A 15557-nucleotide genomic window follows, 5' to 3' on the forward strand; every position below is an offset into this window, starting at 1 on the left:
AAACACTTTCTAATTTTATAACACATTGCAATCTTCTATTTGATAATGATCCTAGGGACACATTATTCAATAATAAATACTTTATTTTTGTAATTTGGAAGCATTTGAGTGTGAAAATAAGTACTATTTCACTTGCCGTACAATAACATGATGCATGCTCTCTATTACCAAGCAACTAGCCTCCCCAATAGCTCATACCATGACTATAAATATTCTGAAAGATCCATTAAAGGTATTCTAAAATACTATATTTTACCTTTAAGATTTGGATTGTTGCTCTTTAATTTGAAGATTTTTTGAGAGCCTAATGGAATCTAAATGATCAGGATGAGATGTCGATGTCATTGAGGCCAAGCCTCAAACATACATAGAGATCATGGCTATAAAATCTTTTAGGACCTATTTTAGGTGTACACATAGGAATAGACTACTTTGAGCCTTAGTCTCCTAGGATATATAGTTTGAATTTTCAATCCCATGGATTTCATATTTCATGAATATTGTAGACATTTGATAGTGATACTATTCATATTTCTAATGTGTTATGCAATTTAACTTAGTTCTTGCGAAAAATTGCATTTATACTTATGTGATCAATGCAAACTTAGGTATGTGTGCAAAGTAGTGCTTAGTTATCTCAAAATTTTCCCGTTACCTTAGGGGTATCCCCACGACCCAACCCAACATGCCTCACCTTGGACCTACAAATTGCCAAGTTGGGGTCATGGAAGAGGGAAGCAGATATAAGACTAGTCCCGGTGGGGGGGATCCATAACCTACAAGAAGTCCTTCCTCTTAAATTTGAGAGGGAGTTGAACTTGAGACCTATGGGGAGCAAACCCACAACCCTAGCCAACTCATCTACCTGTGTGGGCTATTTATCTCAATTATTGTTTCTTTAAGGTTGATTTATTAAATGATGCATGAAGAAAGTTTTAAATTCGTAAAAGCTTTGAATTTCTTAGGTTCATTAGTGTACGAAGTCCTTGTCAAGTTTTTGCTGAGTTTGGATGCCAAGTTTGAGTAAAAAACCAACTTGTCGAGTTAAAGCTGAGTCCGAGTCTTGTGACTCACTACTTGGATCACATTTTGTGGCCCAACTTCGTTAATACCATTCCTTACAAGAATTGGGTTAGTTAATGACTATCTTGTCCCTAAATATTCTCAATCATCTTGGGACTTGTAGGATTTTACACTTTAAACAAGAAGTTTATCATACGATTTTACTATTAACATATCCTTATGACAAGATTTAGGTTGATGGACTTAACTAGCCGATTTTTGACTCAAACCATGCTTAGACTTGAGGCAAACATGAGGAAGGCTCAACAATTTTAAAACCCAAGAAATTCATGGATTTTAAACTTGTTTCATGCACCCTATAATAAATAAACTTCGAAGACACAACCACCTCATCAAAGAAAAGCCACTTTGGACATAAACAAGTATACATCGATCATTTAAGTATAAGCACAAGTTTACCTAGCGGAAATAACACATGTAGATTTATAGATATTGTCAAATGCATACAAAAATCATGGAACATGAAATGAATGGCATCAAAAACATATCAAAACTAAAACTTCAAGTCCATAGAGCATTACTCATCCGAACATCACAAATCATGCACAAACATTTGGTATAGATTTTTGATGATGATGTGGCCATGATATTTGCTTGTCTCAATGATTGAAGTGTATAATCAAGTGAGAAATTTATTATCAAAGTTTTCTTGAAGCCTTCAAGATTGCATGTTTTGTTTTCAAGTTCATTAACTAAGAGGAATAGTTAAGTAAAAACACAAATGGTTATGTTTTAGTTTGTTCTTAGCTAAGATACCAATAGATGGGATTGTTCTATGAGGTGTTTGTGTAGGCATGATTGATACAACTATGACTTAACTTGTATTTAGTAGTACAATGATTATAGCATGACCACTTTGACTATGGTAGTAGTTATGTATGTGTTAAGGTAATTACTAAGCCTTGATTGTGGCTTTGATAATGATATGCATGGATTTGCAATAGGGGATATGTTCATGGTTCACCATTGACTTATAACTTTAATAGAATTATGATTTGATGGGGGTTTGGTAGCAACACCTCAAAGTGGTTTAGGAGTAGTGCCCCTAGTAATGTTTAGGGTTAGTGCCCTCATGGCGTCCAAGGGAAGGCCTTTTCCACAATTCCCAATGAAGACCTTTGAAACCACACAAGCTTTCATGATGCACACCATTTTCACAAACCAAATAAGCACGAAAGATTATAAGTGTTTTTTTAAAGAAATAAATTGGATGAGTCTACCTTGCTAGACTAACCTAGTCGATGTGTCTAGTACATCTCTTAGACTCAATGAGTTTGTCTTGTACTTGGTAGTGGAGTCTTATAGACTTGTTGAGGGTTAGTTGCCTTGGGACTTGCCAAGTCTTGGTGAGTCACGACAAGTCTTCTAACACTTATCTAATAGAGTTCTTTTAGCCTTGTAGTCTCATTTTCAACATAGTTTACTTCCATTCTCTTGATTATCAAACAAGAATTTGAAGACCATCCTAGGATTTATGCCCTTTTTCTTTCTATTGGATTTTCTTGAGGGATTTGCAAAGCTCTCTATCCAATCTAGTTCATTCTATCTTTAGGCTCACTAAGGCAATACCACCCAAAACTGTCAATTTCATTTTGTATTTAGATTGTGAATTTGCTAATTATACTTGTGCTAGATTTTAAAACTATTGTCATTAGTTATCTATTATTAAGCATAAGTTAAATATCATGAATTATTATTAGGTGGATTAGTTTTCTTGTAGATCAATCCCCAACATCTAGTTTGCTTTCCCTCCCAATCATGCCTAGAATGATGTAGTCATCTCAGACAATGTGACAGTGATGTGCACAATGCATGGATAATTTATGCCTATTTTGATAGTGCGATTTCTCTATTTACGTTATCTTATCACCATATCATCCTTTATACAAATATGTTGAGACTTGGACTCGTAGCTAGTTAACAATACATACACAAGTATATAACCAACTCACCATTTGTTGTACATGATGTTTACATATATAGGTACACAAAATTTGTCTCCAACTTTGTTCTTTGATTTTTTGTCTTCAACATTTGCAACCTTCATGTCAAAGTGGTCCCCATGAATCAAATCATTTATCAAATTAAATTTGTCTCCATTGCTTAGTTACATGTTGCTCATTGCTTAGTTAAGACATACTTCTAAGCTTGTTCCTATTACTCAATTGCTCACCAACTCATACAAACTTGTTTTGTGTCTTGAGGAAATTCATAGGTACTTAGTCATACACATAAAAAACACATCAACTGGGCTCTTACAAGACACAAATGTTATATACACATGCCAACACATACATTGAATCATGTTCACTGGGTTTAAATATTACTATGCCAATCATTAGCATATACCTTAGCAAATCCTCTTTGTTTTCCTTTTTTTGACAGTCCTTTTCCCTCTATTTATGCAGCTTCTGCAGTTCTGCATCTAGTTTCAATAGTGTCCTCTGTTTCTATTTGAGTTCTTGTAGAGCTTTGGGACCTTTCTAATATTTCAGAAATTTTTGGTTTTATATTAGTGAATTTTCTTTTTTAAATTTCTTATCTGGATTATGGGGTTTAAGTTGACTCCTTAGGACACCCTACCATGCATTGCTTGATTTTATTTCATTTGCTAGTTCCACAGTAGTTTTGTTTGGGAGAACTGTGTCTTTCCATATATCTGATATTCCTTATTCTCTTGTTTCATTTATTGTATGCATTTTTCTTGGTTTTCTTTTAGGAACTCCTTTTAACTGTAACTTTTCCACCATTTCATTAGATACTAGATCATCACTAGACCTAAATCCACAATTACTCTAAACACATTTCCCTTTACTTTGGATGAAGTCCTAAAGAGACTCTTCCTTCGTGGTGTTTCTCTTGGTACTGGTCCTCTTAACAATATCCTCGTCATCCTATTGTTCTCTCCATCCTTTGGATATGTAGGTCTGGATTGCACACTGTGATTGTCATCATCCTGCACTAGACAAGTCCTCCTTTCTCCTTCATGTCGCAGATACTGATCTACTATTGGACACCTCTTTGCAGAGTGCCCTTCTTGTCCAAAATTAAAACACTTCCCATAGAAGATGACTTCCTCGCTTCTTTCTCCTCAACTTCTACCTCTGCCATTTGGTGTCCTCCTGCTAAAAGTTCCTCTGAAGTTAGGAGTCTTGTTTTGATCCCCTTGACTAGAATCCCCTTGGTTTCTTGGAGGTTGATTCCTTCCCCAATGGCCTCCTCTACCCCTAAAGTTCCTTCCTGCTACTCTCACTCTGTTATTCAGTTCACTCCGCCTCAACTTGTCTTCAACCTTGATGGCAAGTTCAATGCACTTGTCCATTGTCTCATGTGCCAATATGCTCGCTTCTTCTTGTATATTCATCCTCAAACCATTGATGTATCTAGCTGCATTTTCTGCCTCATCCTCTTGTGTCCTGGCCCTAAGAGATAATATATGGAACTTCGCATCTTGATCCCTTTGTCTTAGATTTTGCAATTTTCTATATATCTGCACTTGATGATCTGCTAGCAAAAGCAAAGCCTTGATCTTTGCTGTCATTCTTTCACATGATGAGATCATGTTCTTTGATCCTTGACCGTTTTCCCTTGTATGAAATTCCACCATGATAGTGCAAACATTTTTAATTTTCCTTTTGCAATTCTGACCCTCTTATCATTTCGAACCTCCTTGCATTCAAAATGATTTTTAAGGCCTCAATCCACTCCAAAACCTCCCCTGCTCCCTTTTTCTTGAAAACATAAGCACATTGTCAGTGCTATCCCCACCAAATGACATCAATGCTTCAAGAAATGCTTTCTTATTTGAAGCCAACTCCTCTGGTGGCCTAGCAATTTCCTCCTCCCTTTCCTCTTCTTCCTCATCAAAGTCACAATCACCTTTCTTTCCTTTGCCCTTGTTCTTCATTAACTCCACAAATTTGGCCTCAAACACTTCCTCAAATAAGTTCTTTACTACATCCTGAGATAGACTTTTAGGAGGCATTGTGTTAGCCTCTCCTAATGCCTCTATGGACATACAACTTCGATAACCCCAACTGCCAAATCCTTTGTCCATCGCTGATACCAATATGATGCAGAAAGGTTATAGGAAACCTTAACTTAAATAGCTTCCCTTCTTCTCTTTGTGTGTTTGAATGACAATTCCTTTACTCCCCTAAATCCACGTAACTCCTTATGTCCCAATCTCCCACAACCCCTCTCAATACAAGGATCTTCTCATGACCATTGACAAGTAAATCAAGCTTTCAATTCTTCGTATCCCCTAATGAACTAACTAATGTATAGTTTCACAACGAAATGTTGCACACATACTCCTTACCCTTCCAAATGATAGATCAGGCTTGTATTTCATGTTTCATCAAGTTTACATGATATAGAGACCCCTATATAACCAAAAGCTTGGTCCCATCAATCCTAACCTATTCATACCAATATATATTGTCTTATATAAGTGGCCTAGTTTCTTTGTGTTTCCCCTTTAACTTCACAACTCCCCAAACAACCCAATGATCAAAACAGTAATTCAGATACCCATTTGGGTTCCTTGCAACATACCCAAGTTGCAGGTTCCAACTCTACTCCCAAAGGATCAAATCCCACTCACCCGGATAGGCCCAATAGGGCTAATCAAGCTTGTTTTACAAAGGTACCCTAATGGATTTTGTTTGTCTATCAAAACTATGCTTGCAATGGTTTTGTCTCTATGTGAAACCCCTAATTCCACCCTTACTCCTTGTCCAACACAAGCTTAAGCATCACTATTATACCAATTTGCTTATTTCCTTAACTAGTCACATCCATATGCTTGATTAGGGCTTGAGTGTTATCCCAACTCCTCAAGCCTCTTGTTCTTAAACCAAATGCATTCTATAATACATCCAAGGGGCTCACTTTCCACCAAAGGCCGTAAGATTCCTATGGTGGAAAATGCAGATATTCACATTTCAAGTCCAAACCCTAGGTGTGACAGGGTTTTGGAGTCATGGGGACAAAAATTGCAATAACCTAAAACAAGAATTGAATTAGACCTTCAAACCAAATGTATTAGAGGGCCAACTCACAAATCTAACATTCGATATCGATTTCATCTACTGCAAATCCTTACAACACAAACACAAAATAGTGCTTTGCGAATAGGAAAAACTAAATGTGTTTATTACTTTAATCCTCCACAAACTCCAAGAACCATTGGAATCTATTCAAAATGGCTTATATTGTCATTCTCCAACTATTCCAACTGAAACTAATTGATTTCCAATTTGTTAGCTATTGGATTTAAACTAAGTTACCGGTTTGAGTTTGGGTTCAAGTTGGGGTTCGAAGAACCGGTTCATTAGTACGTCAAAATCTTGAAATGGTGTTTGTGTTCGTTAGTACAAAAACATGTAATATATATATACATATATATATGTATGTATGTATGTACGTATGCAACCTAGAAAAACAAATTAAGATTAGAATGCCACATAGTACAGTAAAAACAATAAAAACATTATAAACTTGTAATCTTAGCATCATATCTACTAGCAACACAAAAATATTAAAATAATATTGAGTTCAAGTATCCTTGTTTAAACTTTCAACAATTAGAAGTTTATGCTAAGTTTCATTCATGTAATGGATTATCGAAATCTTCATCTTCTTCTTCTTCATCAAAGGCATTAGTTGGTTCACAAACATTGTCAATGTTATTGGGATCGACTACACTAATAACATTCTTGCTTTCCAAGTTGTCCAACGCTTGTTACTTTTTCATTTTACAAAGATGTTGTTTGTTTGTAATTAACATCCTACTTGAAATATGTTATATAGGTTGCAACTCCCTTCACCTATTGAAGATGTTGTTTAATGTTTCAAATGTTATTTATCACTATACAGAGCTTCCAATTATTCGGATAGGGCCATTATCAACAATTGGATATAAAAATTTCACTTGAAGAAATCTTGACGGCTAGTTTAATTTGATGTAAAAATTATTTGAACATCAGAATTTTTATTTGTAATGCTAAAAATCTTTATTAAAATTCTGTGATAATTGTTTTCTGCACCAAATTATATAATGTTTCCAATGGAACTGTACCTGGTTCGCACTCAGTCTACCTGCGCCTGCCCTATTTCAACCTAGGTTTGATCCAAAGGAGCCAACTCGAGTGGGTTAAACCCAAGTGGAACCCAAAAGTGAACCGGGACCAGGACCAAGAGCTGGTTCGAAATTTACCTAGTTCGAAGGGCTAATGGGAGAATTGGGTAACTAAGGATTTAAAAATTGCATCTTTTGGGCAGTTTTTTGCTAAGCAACTTTTGCAATTGTACAACTGTTTGACAACATCCCATTCCCATTGTCCTATTCACCCAACTCATGTCAAAGTGGTTGTTATGAAATGAATTGAGTATATAAACATAAACAACATCAGAATAACACACCCCTTGACCCTTTGACCAATGTTGACCCAATGGCTTCTTATGGCCTATTGAGAATTATGACCTTACAAAATGGGTCATGATTGATTACATTTGATTGTGTTTATTAAATCTACCCAAATAAGACCCTATGGCCCAAAGTGCACCTGCACCTCTCACCCTCCTGATTAACTTTTTTCTCCCATTCAATTTTGGTGCCAATTGCTTTCATCACCAAATTTAAGGAGTGGCCAGTACATTGTGTCCAAAAGACGTGATCATATCATTCCTTTACCAAAGCACCCGTAGACCTACAAAATTTTGCATAATCTATTATTAGTTGGACAATATTATAAACACCAACAAACTCTATGGATTCAAGGAGCATCTGGGAAATAAGTTCAGCATCTTTTACCTCCCCTTTATTGTCCACTGCCTTCAAAAACATAGGCCCGTTAGGGGAGATAACAATCACATTCATTAATGGAAGATTTTTGTAATCTTTCCATCCATCAAACTCAATAGTCACTTCTATTTGGATTCAAGAATCTCTTATTGGTTTGAGAAGGTTGTCTACATTTTTCTGCCATAATTGTGAATTTGTCAAACAGTTTGCCTGCAATCTGTACCGAGTTCCTATTGGGCTTTTAAGATGCCAATGCAATAAATTTACTATTGTTGCTAGTGGACTTGAACCTCATCAGTTTAAACAATGCATGGCAAATATACGTATTACATTTGGGAGACCAAATGCTGATTACTAGTAAACCTTCTCAGATTTATTCCAGAATTTACTTTATTACAAAACACAAGCAGAATGTTGTTGCAGACCTGGCTTTTAGAAATTAATATCACAAGAAGGATGCTTCCTTAAACCTAGATGCGAATTGAGGACCTTTCAGAATACAGATCAATGCATTTGGTTCTGAAAATGTCTCAGTAATCACTGTTATCATATAACAAATATCTAGTAAGCATAATAAGCCATCCGCTCATGTCTTTTCGTCAATCCTATTATGGATCATGGATATGATCCAAAACATCAATGCAAAATAATTTACATAATTGTTCCTAGAAGCATAAATTACTCATATACGTGGACTGGGGAAAAATCATGGCTAGAACTAACATAATTAGGATCAACGATCAGTCTGAACTGATATCATCAGTGGTGTTGCAATATGTCAGAATCTGTGCAAATTCAGCATCCGTGGTTTTAAGTAATGCTTTAGAAAATTGAGGATTTAGGTTAAGGAAGCTAGGTTAGTTGGCAGTTGGCTGTTCTTACTATCCTTTTCTCCTCTTTTTCTGTTAAACTAAGAGGAAACAAATGAACATCTAAGGTGGTGCTTGGAAGGATTTTCTTTTCTTTTGTCAAAATTAATAGTTGCTGATGCTAAGAAAATTTCATGAGATGTTAAAGAGCCTGTTTTGAAATCATTCTTAAGAACTTCCTTTTAATGCAGAGTTCTGTAATTTTGTAGTTGGTGATTGGTATTCTGAAATATTAAAGCTCGGGGATATAATTCCAATTGAGTCTTACTGTAGAAAAAAGTCTTTTATATTCTGTTACAGTGACAGTTTCTATGTGCAGCACATGATAGATTTGGCTGGATTCGAACGCATTTCAAAGACCGGAGCTGGTGGGTCTAGGTTGCGAGAAGGAACATACATCAATAAAAGTCTTGTCACATTAAGTAATGTAATAAAGAAATTGAGTGATGGGGTCGGTAGCCAGGGGTGAGAAATTAACAGATTCTACTTTCTGATTGACTAGAGATTGGAATGTTATTGAAGTAATGCAATCACCGTACTGTTTGTTTCATTTTTATCTACTTGTAAATGTCTTTTATTAGCTGCATTAGATTATTTTGTCGATTAACATTTCTGGAAAGGCCTAGACAAATAATTTACTTTGATTCTCACCAGTGGGCACATACCTTATCGTGATAGCAAATTGACCAGAATTCTTCAATCTGTTCTTGGAGGAAATGCCAAAATGTCCATAATTTGTAATGTGTCCCCCGGTCAGGTGACTAAGTACTCCAATCCTTATGATTCAGAATGACGTTTTTTTTCCAGTTTATGGTCGAGTACACCTAGATTGTTTTTACGATCTTGTTCATGAATGTTGGTTAAGTTAAATTTTTTTCTAAATGAAATCTACAATGTGTAGGCGCACGTTGAAGAAACAAGAGGTACATTACTGTTTGCTAGTCGAGCAAAGAAGGTTACAATGTGTGCTTATGTTAATGAGGTAATAACTCACTGAAACAATATGGGTGTTATAAAATCTAATGTAGGAAAATTAGGTTTTTAAAAGAAGAAAATGCTGTTAAATGTTATATTGATAGCATTTGCTTGACCTTCCCAACATGTGATTTACAATTTTTAGAATTAATTCAATTGGTGATCATTGTGATTTGGTTTAGATGTTTGTCAACCACTAGTATTATGGTAAAGCAATGGGGAACATCTAAGATTATAGAAATGTCAGTAAACTTCCATTCATTGGCCTTGTTTGATACCATGAATATTAGCTATTATTGGGTTTTAATGCTGTTTATTGTGAAATAGATCACCTTTCTTGTGATTGCATGAATATAAAATTCTGAGGTACATTAATTTAATTAATAATGTTTGGAGTAAGGAAACAAGGTTCATCATCGACATCTAATCATCTCAGCTTGACGTTCATTGGGAGATTGAAACAAGGGTTCATTTCTAATTTGATGCTAAATATTTATTTGAATAACTGCCTTCACGTTGAAGGCCAATGCCAATGTAAATGCCATTCTCTAAAAAGTATGCTAAAGCTGATTTAAGGGTCATCTTTTAAATATATTTTAAGTCAAGATTCAAGTCTTTCTCCACAGTGAAAGATAGTTTGACTTAAAGGGCCTTCAGAAAGATGATTTCTGATGTTAATTTCATTGCTAATGATTCTTGAAATATATTTGTAGAAAAGTAGTTATATTACCTGGTGTATAACCAAATGCAACACATAATCTTTTGAACCCTATGGCCTGAGAAAGTGCTGAAATGTTTGGTATAACATTGATTTTTACTTTATTGAATATTTGCTTGCACAGTTGCAACCCCAAATGCATCTTGCAATTTTTACATGCATATGCAGCCAAATTGCATACCTTTCCAGGGTAGCTATTTTCTTTGCAACACCAACATGACTTGTAGCTTTTGAAAGATAAGTAATAAAAATCACCTCCTTTACCTTGGTACACACAACCTCTCAACTTTTATAGCGATTCTCCTTTGAGAAAATAACTAGCCACTTTCTCTTTTTGTTTGCTTATATGTCACTAAAGCCTTCATCATGATTCTAATCATCTTTAAATCCCTATTTAGTGAATTATAAGTGATTATGAAATAGTGCCAATTTCTGAAAGATTAACAAAGAGTGCATTTAATATGATTAATTTTGCAAAGGTTCAATTCTGAAGGGAGCCATTTGCATTTTAGGATCTTTCCAAATCCACCTAGCAGAAGGGGTCATTACAAATACTAGAATCAATGATATATCATTCAGGACTGGAAATCCTCAGGAGGGTTAGTAATCCCAATCTGGGGACATCTTTAAGGTTCGGATCAGGATAGAGGGTATAATAGTATAGTTAGAATTATTATTGTTGAAATTCTGACATGGTTTTGTAAGTATTACTTGTCTTGGGCAAACCTTTGTAGCGAGGACATTACATCCTTAAGGCATTTAAGGATAATATTCAGATGACACAGGAACAACAAAAGAAACATGCTAATCGCCATCGACTTCAAAGGTCTTTTGAGGTGGGGTACATGGTAATTTTGTTTCTACAAACTTATAGACAGTCGTCATTGAGAGTTATTGGAGGAAGAAAGATTCAAATAATGTTTTATGTGCCTCTCAAGTTGATCAAAAGAATTGGTGAAGTCACATGCGAGTTGGATATGCCATCTACAATCAAAATTCACAATGTATTACATGTCATGCCTCAACTTTATGTCCACTTAAATTTCTTTCAATGAGCAAGTGACAATAAGGCAAAGGGGGTGTGGGTTTTCAAGGCAATGACTTATTTTTTAGGGTTTTAATCTGAGGAATTGGATGAGTCGGTAGTGGAATTATCTTTTTGGGAGTTATTAATTAACAAGTGCTCCACCAAGTTTGGGGATGTTTCCTTGGGGGGTAGGGGAATGCATTTGGGGATAGGTGTACCCAGGGCCTAAGTTAGAAAAACATTGGGCCAGTAAGGGATTGGTGTTGACATAATACATATTGCATAAGTACTAAAACCAATTTTAAAAAGATAAATATGTATAACATATTTAATAAGAGATTTAAATATACATTGTGTTGAGAATAATATATATACAATCACATGATATGTAATGAAGCAGCACACTTATTGTAGGGCATGTCTCATGAAGAGACATGCCCCATTGAATCATATATTTTACTCTCATTGGGCTGCTCTTAGAACATATTGGAAAATATTGCCATAATATTATAAGTAGTAACTCTCTCTATCATACCACATCTGATATACAATCTTTAACATGGTATCAGAGTAGGCGACTCCCAGGCCTGTTAATATTGAGAAATCTGCAATAACAAGTAAATGAGATGAAAATTATTGGTTGGTACTCAAGCTATAACAGAGAAGAAGATTCAACTCAGTGTTGGAAGAGAAAATGCAGCGAACAAGGAGCTGACTCAGCATTAATGACCGAGTGTAGAGTATAAAGAAGGCAAACTACAAGAGAATATCCATCAAACTCTGGCCGGCAGTCCATTCGCAGTGACCTACAGATTTATGGAAGACAACAGTCACGGTGGCAATTCACTTGAGCCAAACAATGGGCCCCCCATCTTGAAGCCATTCATCACCTCAGAAAAGTGTGATTTCATGAGGAATTATGAATTTTAAAATCTGCATACAATGAATTGTTATCTGCTGTTGTAAAAGCCAGATTCCACCTCTTTGTGCTAGATTGAAAGCCTTGTAATTGTCTTAACACATGATGGAGGATTTTCATCAGGTATTGCGTTCGTAATTACTGTATGTGATGATGAGGCTTTAGAAACAATTAATCAAATGCAATTATGCAGGTATAAAGAAAATTTAACTACCAATGTCACTATACTCCCCGACTGCACCAAAGTAAGAGCTTTTAAAATGCGTATGATGATTTCGTGAATAATAAAACTGCAATTAATTAAATGCAATTATGAGGCTTTAGAAACAATTAATCAAATGCAATTATGCAGTTATAAAGAAAATTTAACTACCGATTTCACTATACTCCCTGACTGCACCAAAGTAAGAGCTTTTAAAATGTGTATGATGATTTCATGAATAAAAAAACTACAAAATTGTCTCAAAAACTCGGTTGAAATGAACAAAATATGAAAGCACAAACACAGTATGAGATTTGTTTGAACATGCCCGCAAACTGTGGAAGGATACTGCCAAAACAGATTCATAAACAGTGGTAATCCTTCAGAAAATACTGTAGCAGATGTAGAAACTAAATCCACAACCCTCGACAACCTAATATTTGCATATACCAAAGTGAGAGCAATTGAACAATACGTGGCCAAGGTTTAAAAACTGTGTTGGCTATTTTGAATCTGTAGATCAATGATGGTAAGAATTAGTTGCATCTGTAAAATAGCTCACACATGAAAATTGGAGATTCATCTTTAAAGATAACTATTTGTTATGCCTAATTGGAAATTGGAGTAGTAAATCTTCCACATGTAGGCATCCGGGTTGTGAGTCACATATACTGTGATATATTATAACCTTTCAAATGGAAATGCTATGACTGCTATCTGTTTGTAGATGATACCGTGATAAATGATTGCTCTGGAATAATTAGATACATATTTTTCTGTTTTCTTGAGTACCACAATTATCTTTTCTTTGCAGTCTTTCTATTATTTTCAATACGTACTATAAGAGCTATTTGTCTTGATCTTTTCCTTTGAGAATGTTCTTTCAGGAAAAGGGAGATTGATTTCAGATTCAGATGGAGTCTGAAACTTCCTCAAAGACAATTTTGAATGAGGAACTCAAATGATTGATATTCAGGGGGAGCTCGAAAGTCCATATGTGTGACTGTATGATTTTAATGGGCCTACCCCTTGTGTATATCACGAGGAAGTGACGATTTCCAAATAATTATCACTTGTATCTACAGAGTTATTGGAAGGTGACAATTTTACAATAACTTAAATCATGATATACATTTTATGTAAATATTGAAAAGGATCATGATAAATTATATCTTGTAAATCAACAATTAAGTGTTAGATCTTATTCACTTGACGGCCTATGAGTTGTTTGAAGGTATTTGATGAATATCATGTGTTGATATTCTGCAGGCCATTACCTTATTGAGTACTTGGTGAATATCATATGTTGATATTCTGGAGGCCAATACTCATGATATCAAATCCGGTATCAAAATGGGGGAAATCTTCTAATCAAAGATATCCTTAAAACTTGCCATTCTTAATAGTACCAATGATGTAATATCTACGACGTGTTTATCCTCCCTAGCTAAGAGGGAGTGTTGATGTTTTACAACTTCAATTAGATATGATAAAGCATCAAGAAAATACATAAGCATACACACTAAAATGATTTTTTAATTTTATATATGTACATAACTTCATATATATATATATATATGTGGGTTTGTGTGTCATATATATTTAATAAGAGATTTAAGTAAACATTGAGTAGAGAATAATATATATACAATCACATGATATGTTATGAAACAACACAGTTATAATAGGGCAAGTAGACATGCCCCATTGAATCATATATATTACTCTCATCATGCGGCTCTTAGAACATATTGATAAACACTGCAATACAATTAGAAGTAGCAATCATAACGCATCTGATATATGATCTTTAACAATAGGATGATGCCTTTTTTGTTTGCATGCAAGGCTCCCCTAAATGTTGATCTTTATCATTTCAGATATATGAGTATTTGAATACTATGAGATTAGTTGAGTGTGTGGTCCCAATGCCTAATGGATTCTTGAAAATACTTGGTGAGGCACCTCTGATATGTATACCTGAAGAAGGCAGAGAGCAATCTTGTCTCCCTGGCAGTAGAACCCCCCGTTTGGTCTCATGTATAGAGGACAACAAAAGATGAAATACACTTCAAACTCAGTATCTCGAACACTGCAAAGTTGACAAATCTCATGCTCTTTGTCCATAAGGTGATCGACCTTGCAACATAGCCTATGTGAACTCACCTTGAAGGAGCTGAGGGAGATCTTGAAGGAATGAGACCAATGAAGGGATAGGAAGGATGGACAATCAGTTTGTCTTTCAACTCCAGAAAGTTCTTCAGGTAGAATGCCATCTTAGGGTGGAGCTCCTTGTGGAGCTCAACTTAAGTAGCATGAATGAATTGCTTGTAAATGTCATCTCTGGTACACCAATTGAACACTTCGCCAGGAGGTAGAAGATGGGGAAGTGCATATCTCAATTCAAATAGAGCCGAGAAGGGCATATGTAATGAACCTTTAACTTGACCAACAACGAGAGGAGAATCAACAATAACCTTTGAAGAACAATAAGCCAGCTAATGATATTTGTGACAACCCCCAAACGAATCAACAAAGCCTTAGAGACGGTGAAGGTACTAGACAAGATCGAAGATGACTTCAAGCCTTATAGGATGCACACCAAGCTCTATAAGAATAATGTTTTGTGGAATAGATTGCTTGCACATGACAATGTGCCAAAGGAGGAGAATCTGAAACTTGGTAGAGGCCCAATCAAAGCCATATAGAGAAGAACCCTAGAAAATCAAACCATAGAGGACAACAGGTCTAATAAGTGTATCTACTAGTGTTATGTTGGATATAGTGTCTTGACAATGTTGTTCGAATCATTCTCTCTTGAGGAGGGCCAACAAACTATAATTCTTATTAATTCATGGCCAAAGGGTGGGTCTTATGGTAAAACAAGGCCCAAAAAACTTGACCGCTAGATGTGTAAGAGGATGAAATCTCCACCTCCAAACCCGAGAAGAAGAAA

At 35.4% G+C, this 15557-nt stretch overlaps 1 protein-coding gene across 1 annotated transcript in view; it reads left to right on the plus strand.

Annotated features, from left to right (window-relative positions):
• LOC149576832 (kinesin-like protein KIN-7N) overlaps window positions 1–15557 on the plus strand; it is a 135328-nt gene that overhangs the window by 23256 nt on the left and 96515 nt on the right. Inside the window, exons 8-10 of the mRNA XM_089820355.1 lie at window positions 9080–9225; window positions 9415–9517; window positions 9662–9742. Of these exons, the coding sequence (XP_089676481.1) occupies window positions 9080–9225; window positions 9415–9517; window positions 9662–9742 (330 nt within the window). The remainder of the gene's footprint in view (window positions 1–9079; window positions 9226–9414; window positions 9518–9661; window positions 9743–15557) is intronic.

This window comes from Cupressus sempervirens, chromosome 1 (genome assembly GCF_028749045.1).
Source record: "Cupressus sempervirens isolate cs-2001-9-10 chromosome 1, ASM2874904v1, whole genome shotgun sequence".
Lineage (NCBI taxonomy): Eukaryota > Viridiplantae > Streptophyta > Pinopsida > Cupressales > Cupressaceae > Cupressus > Cupressus sempervirens.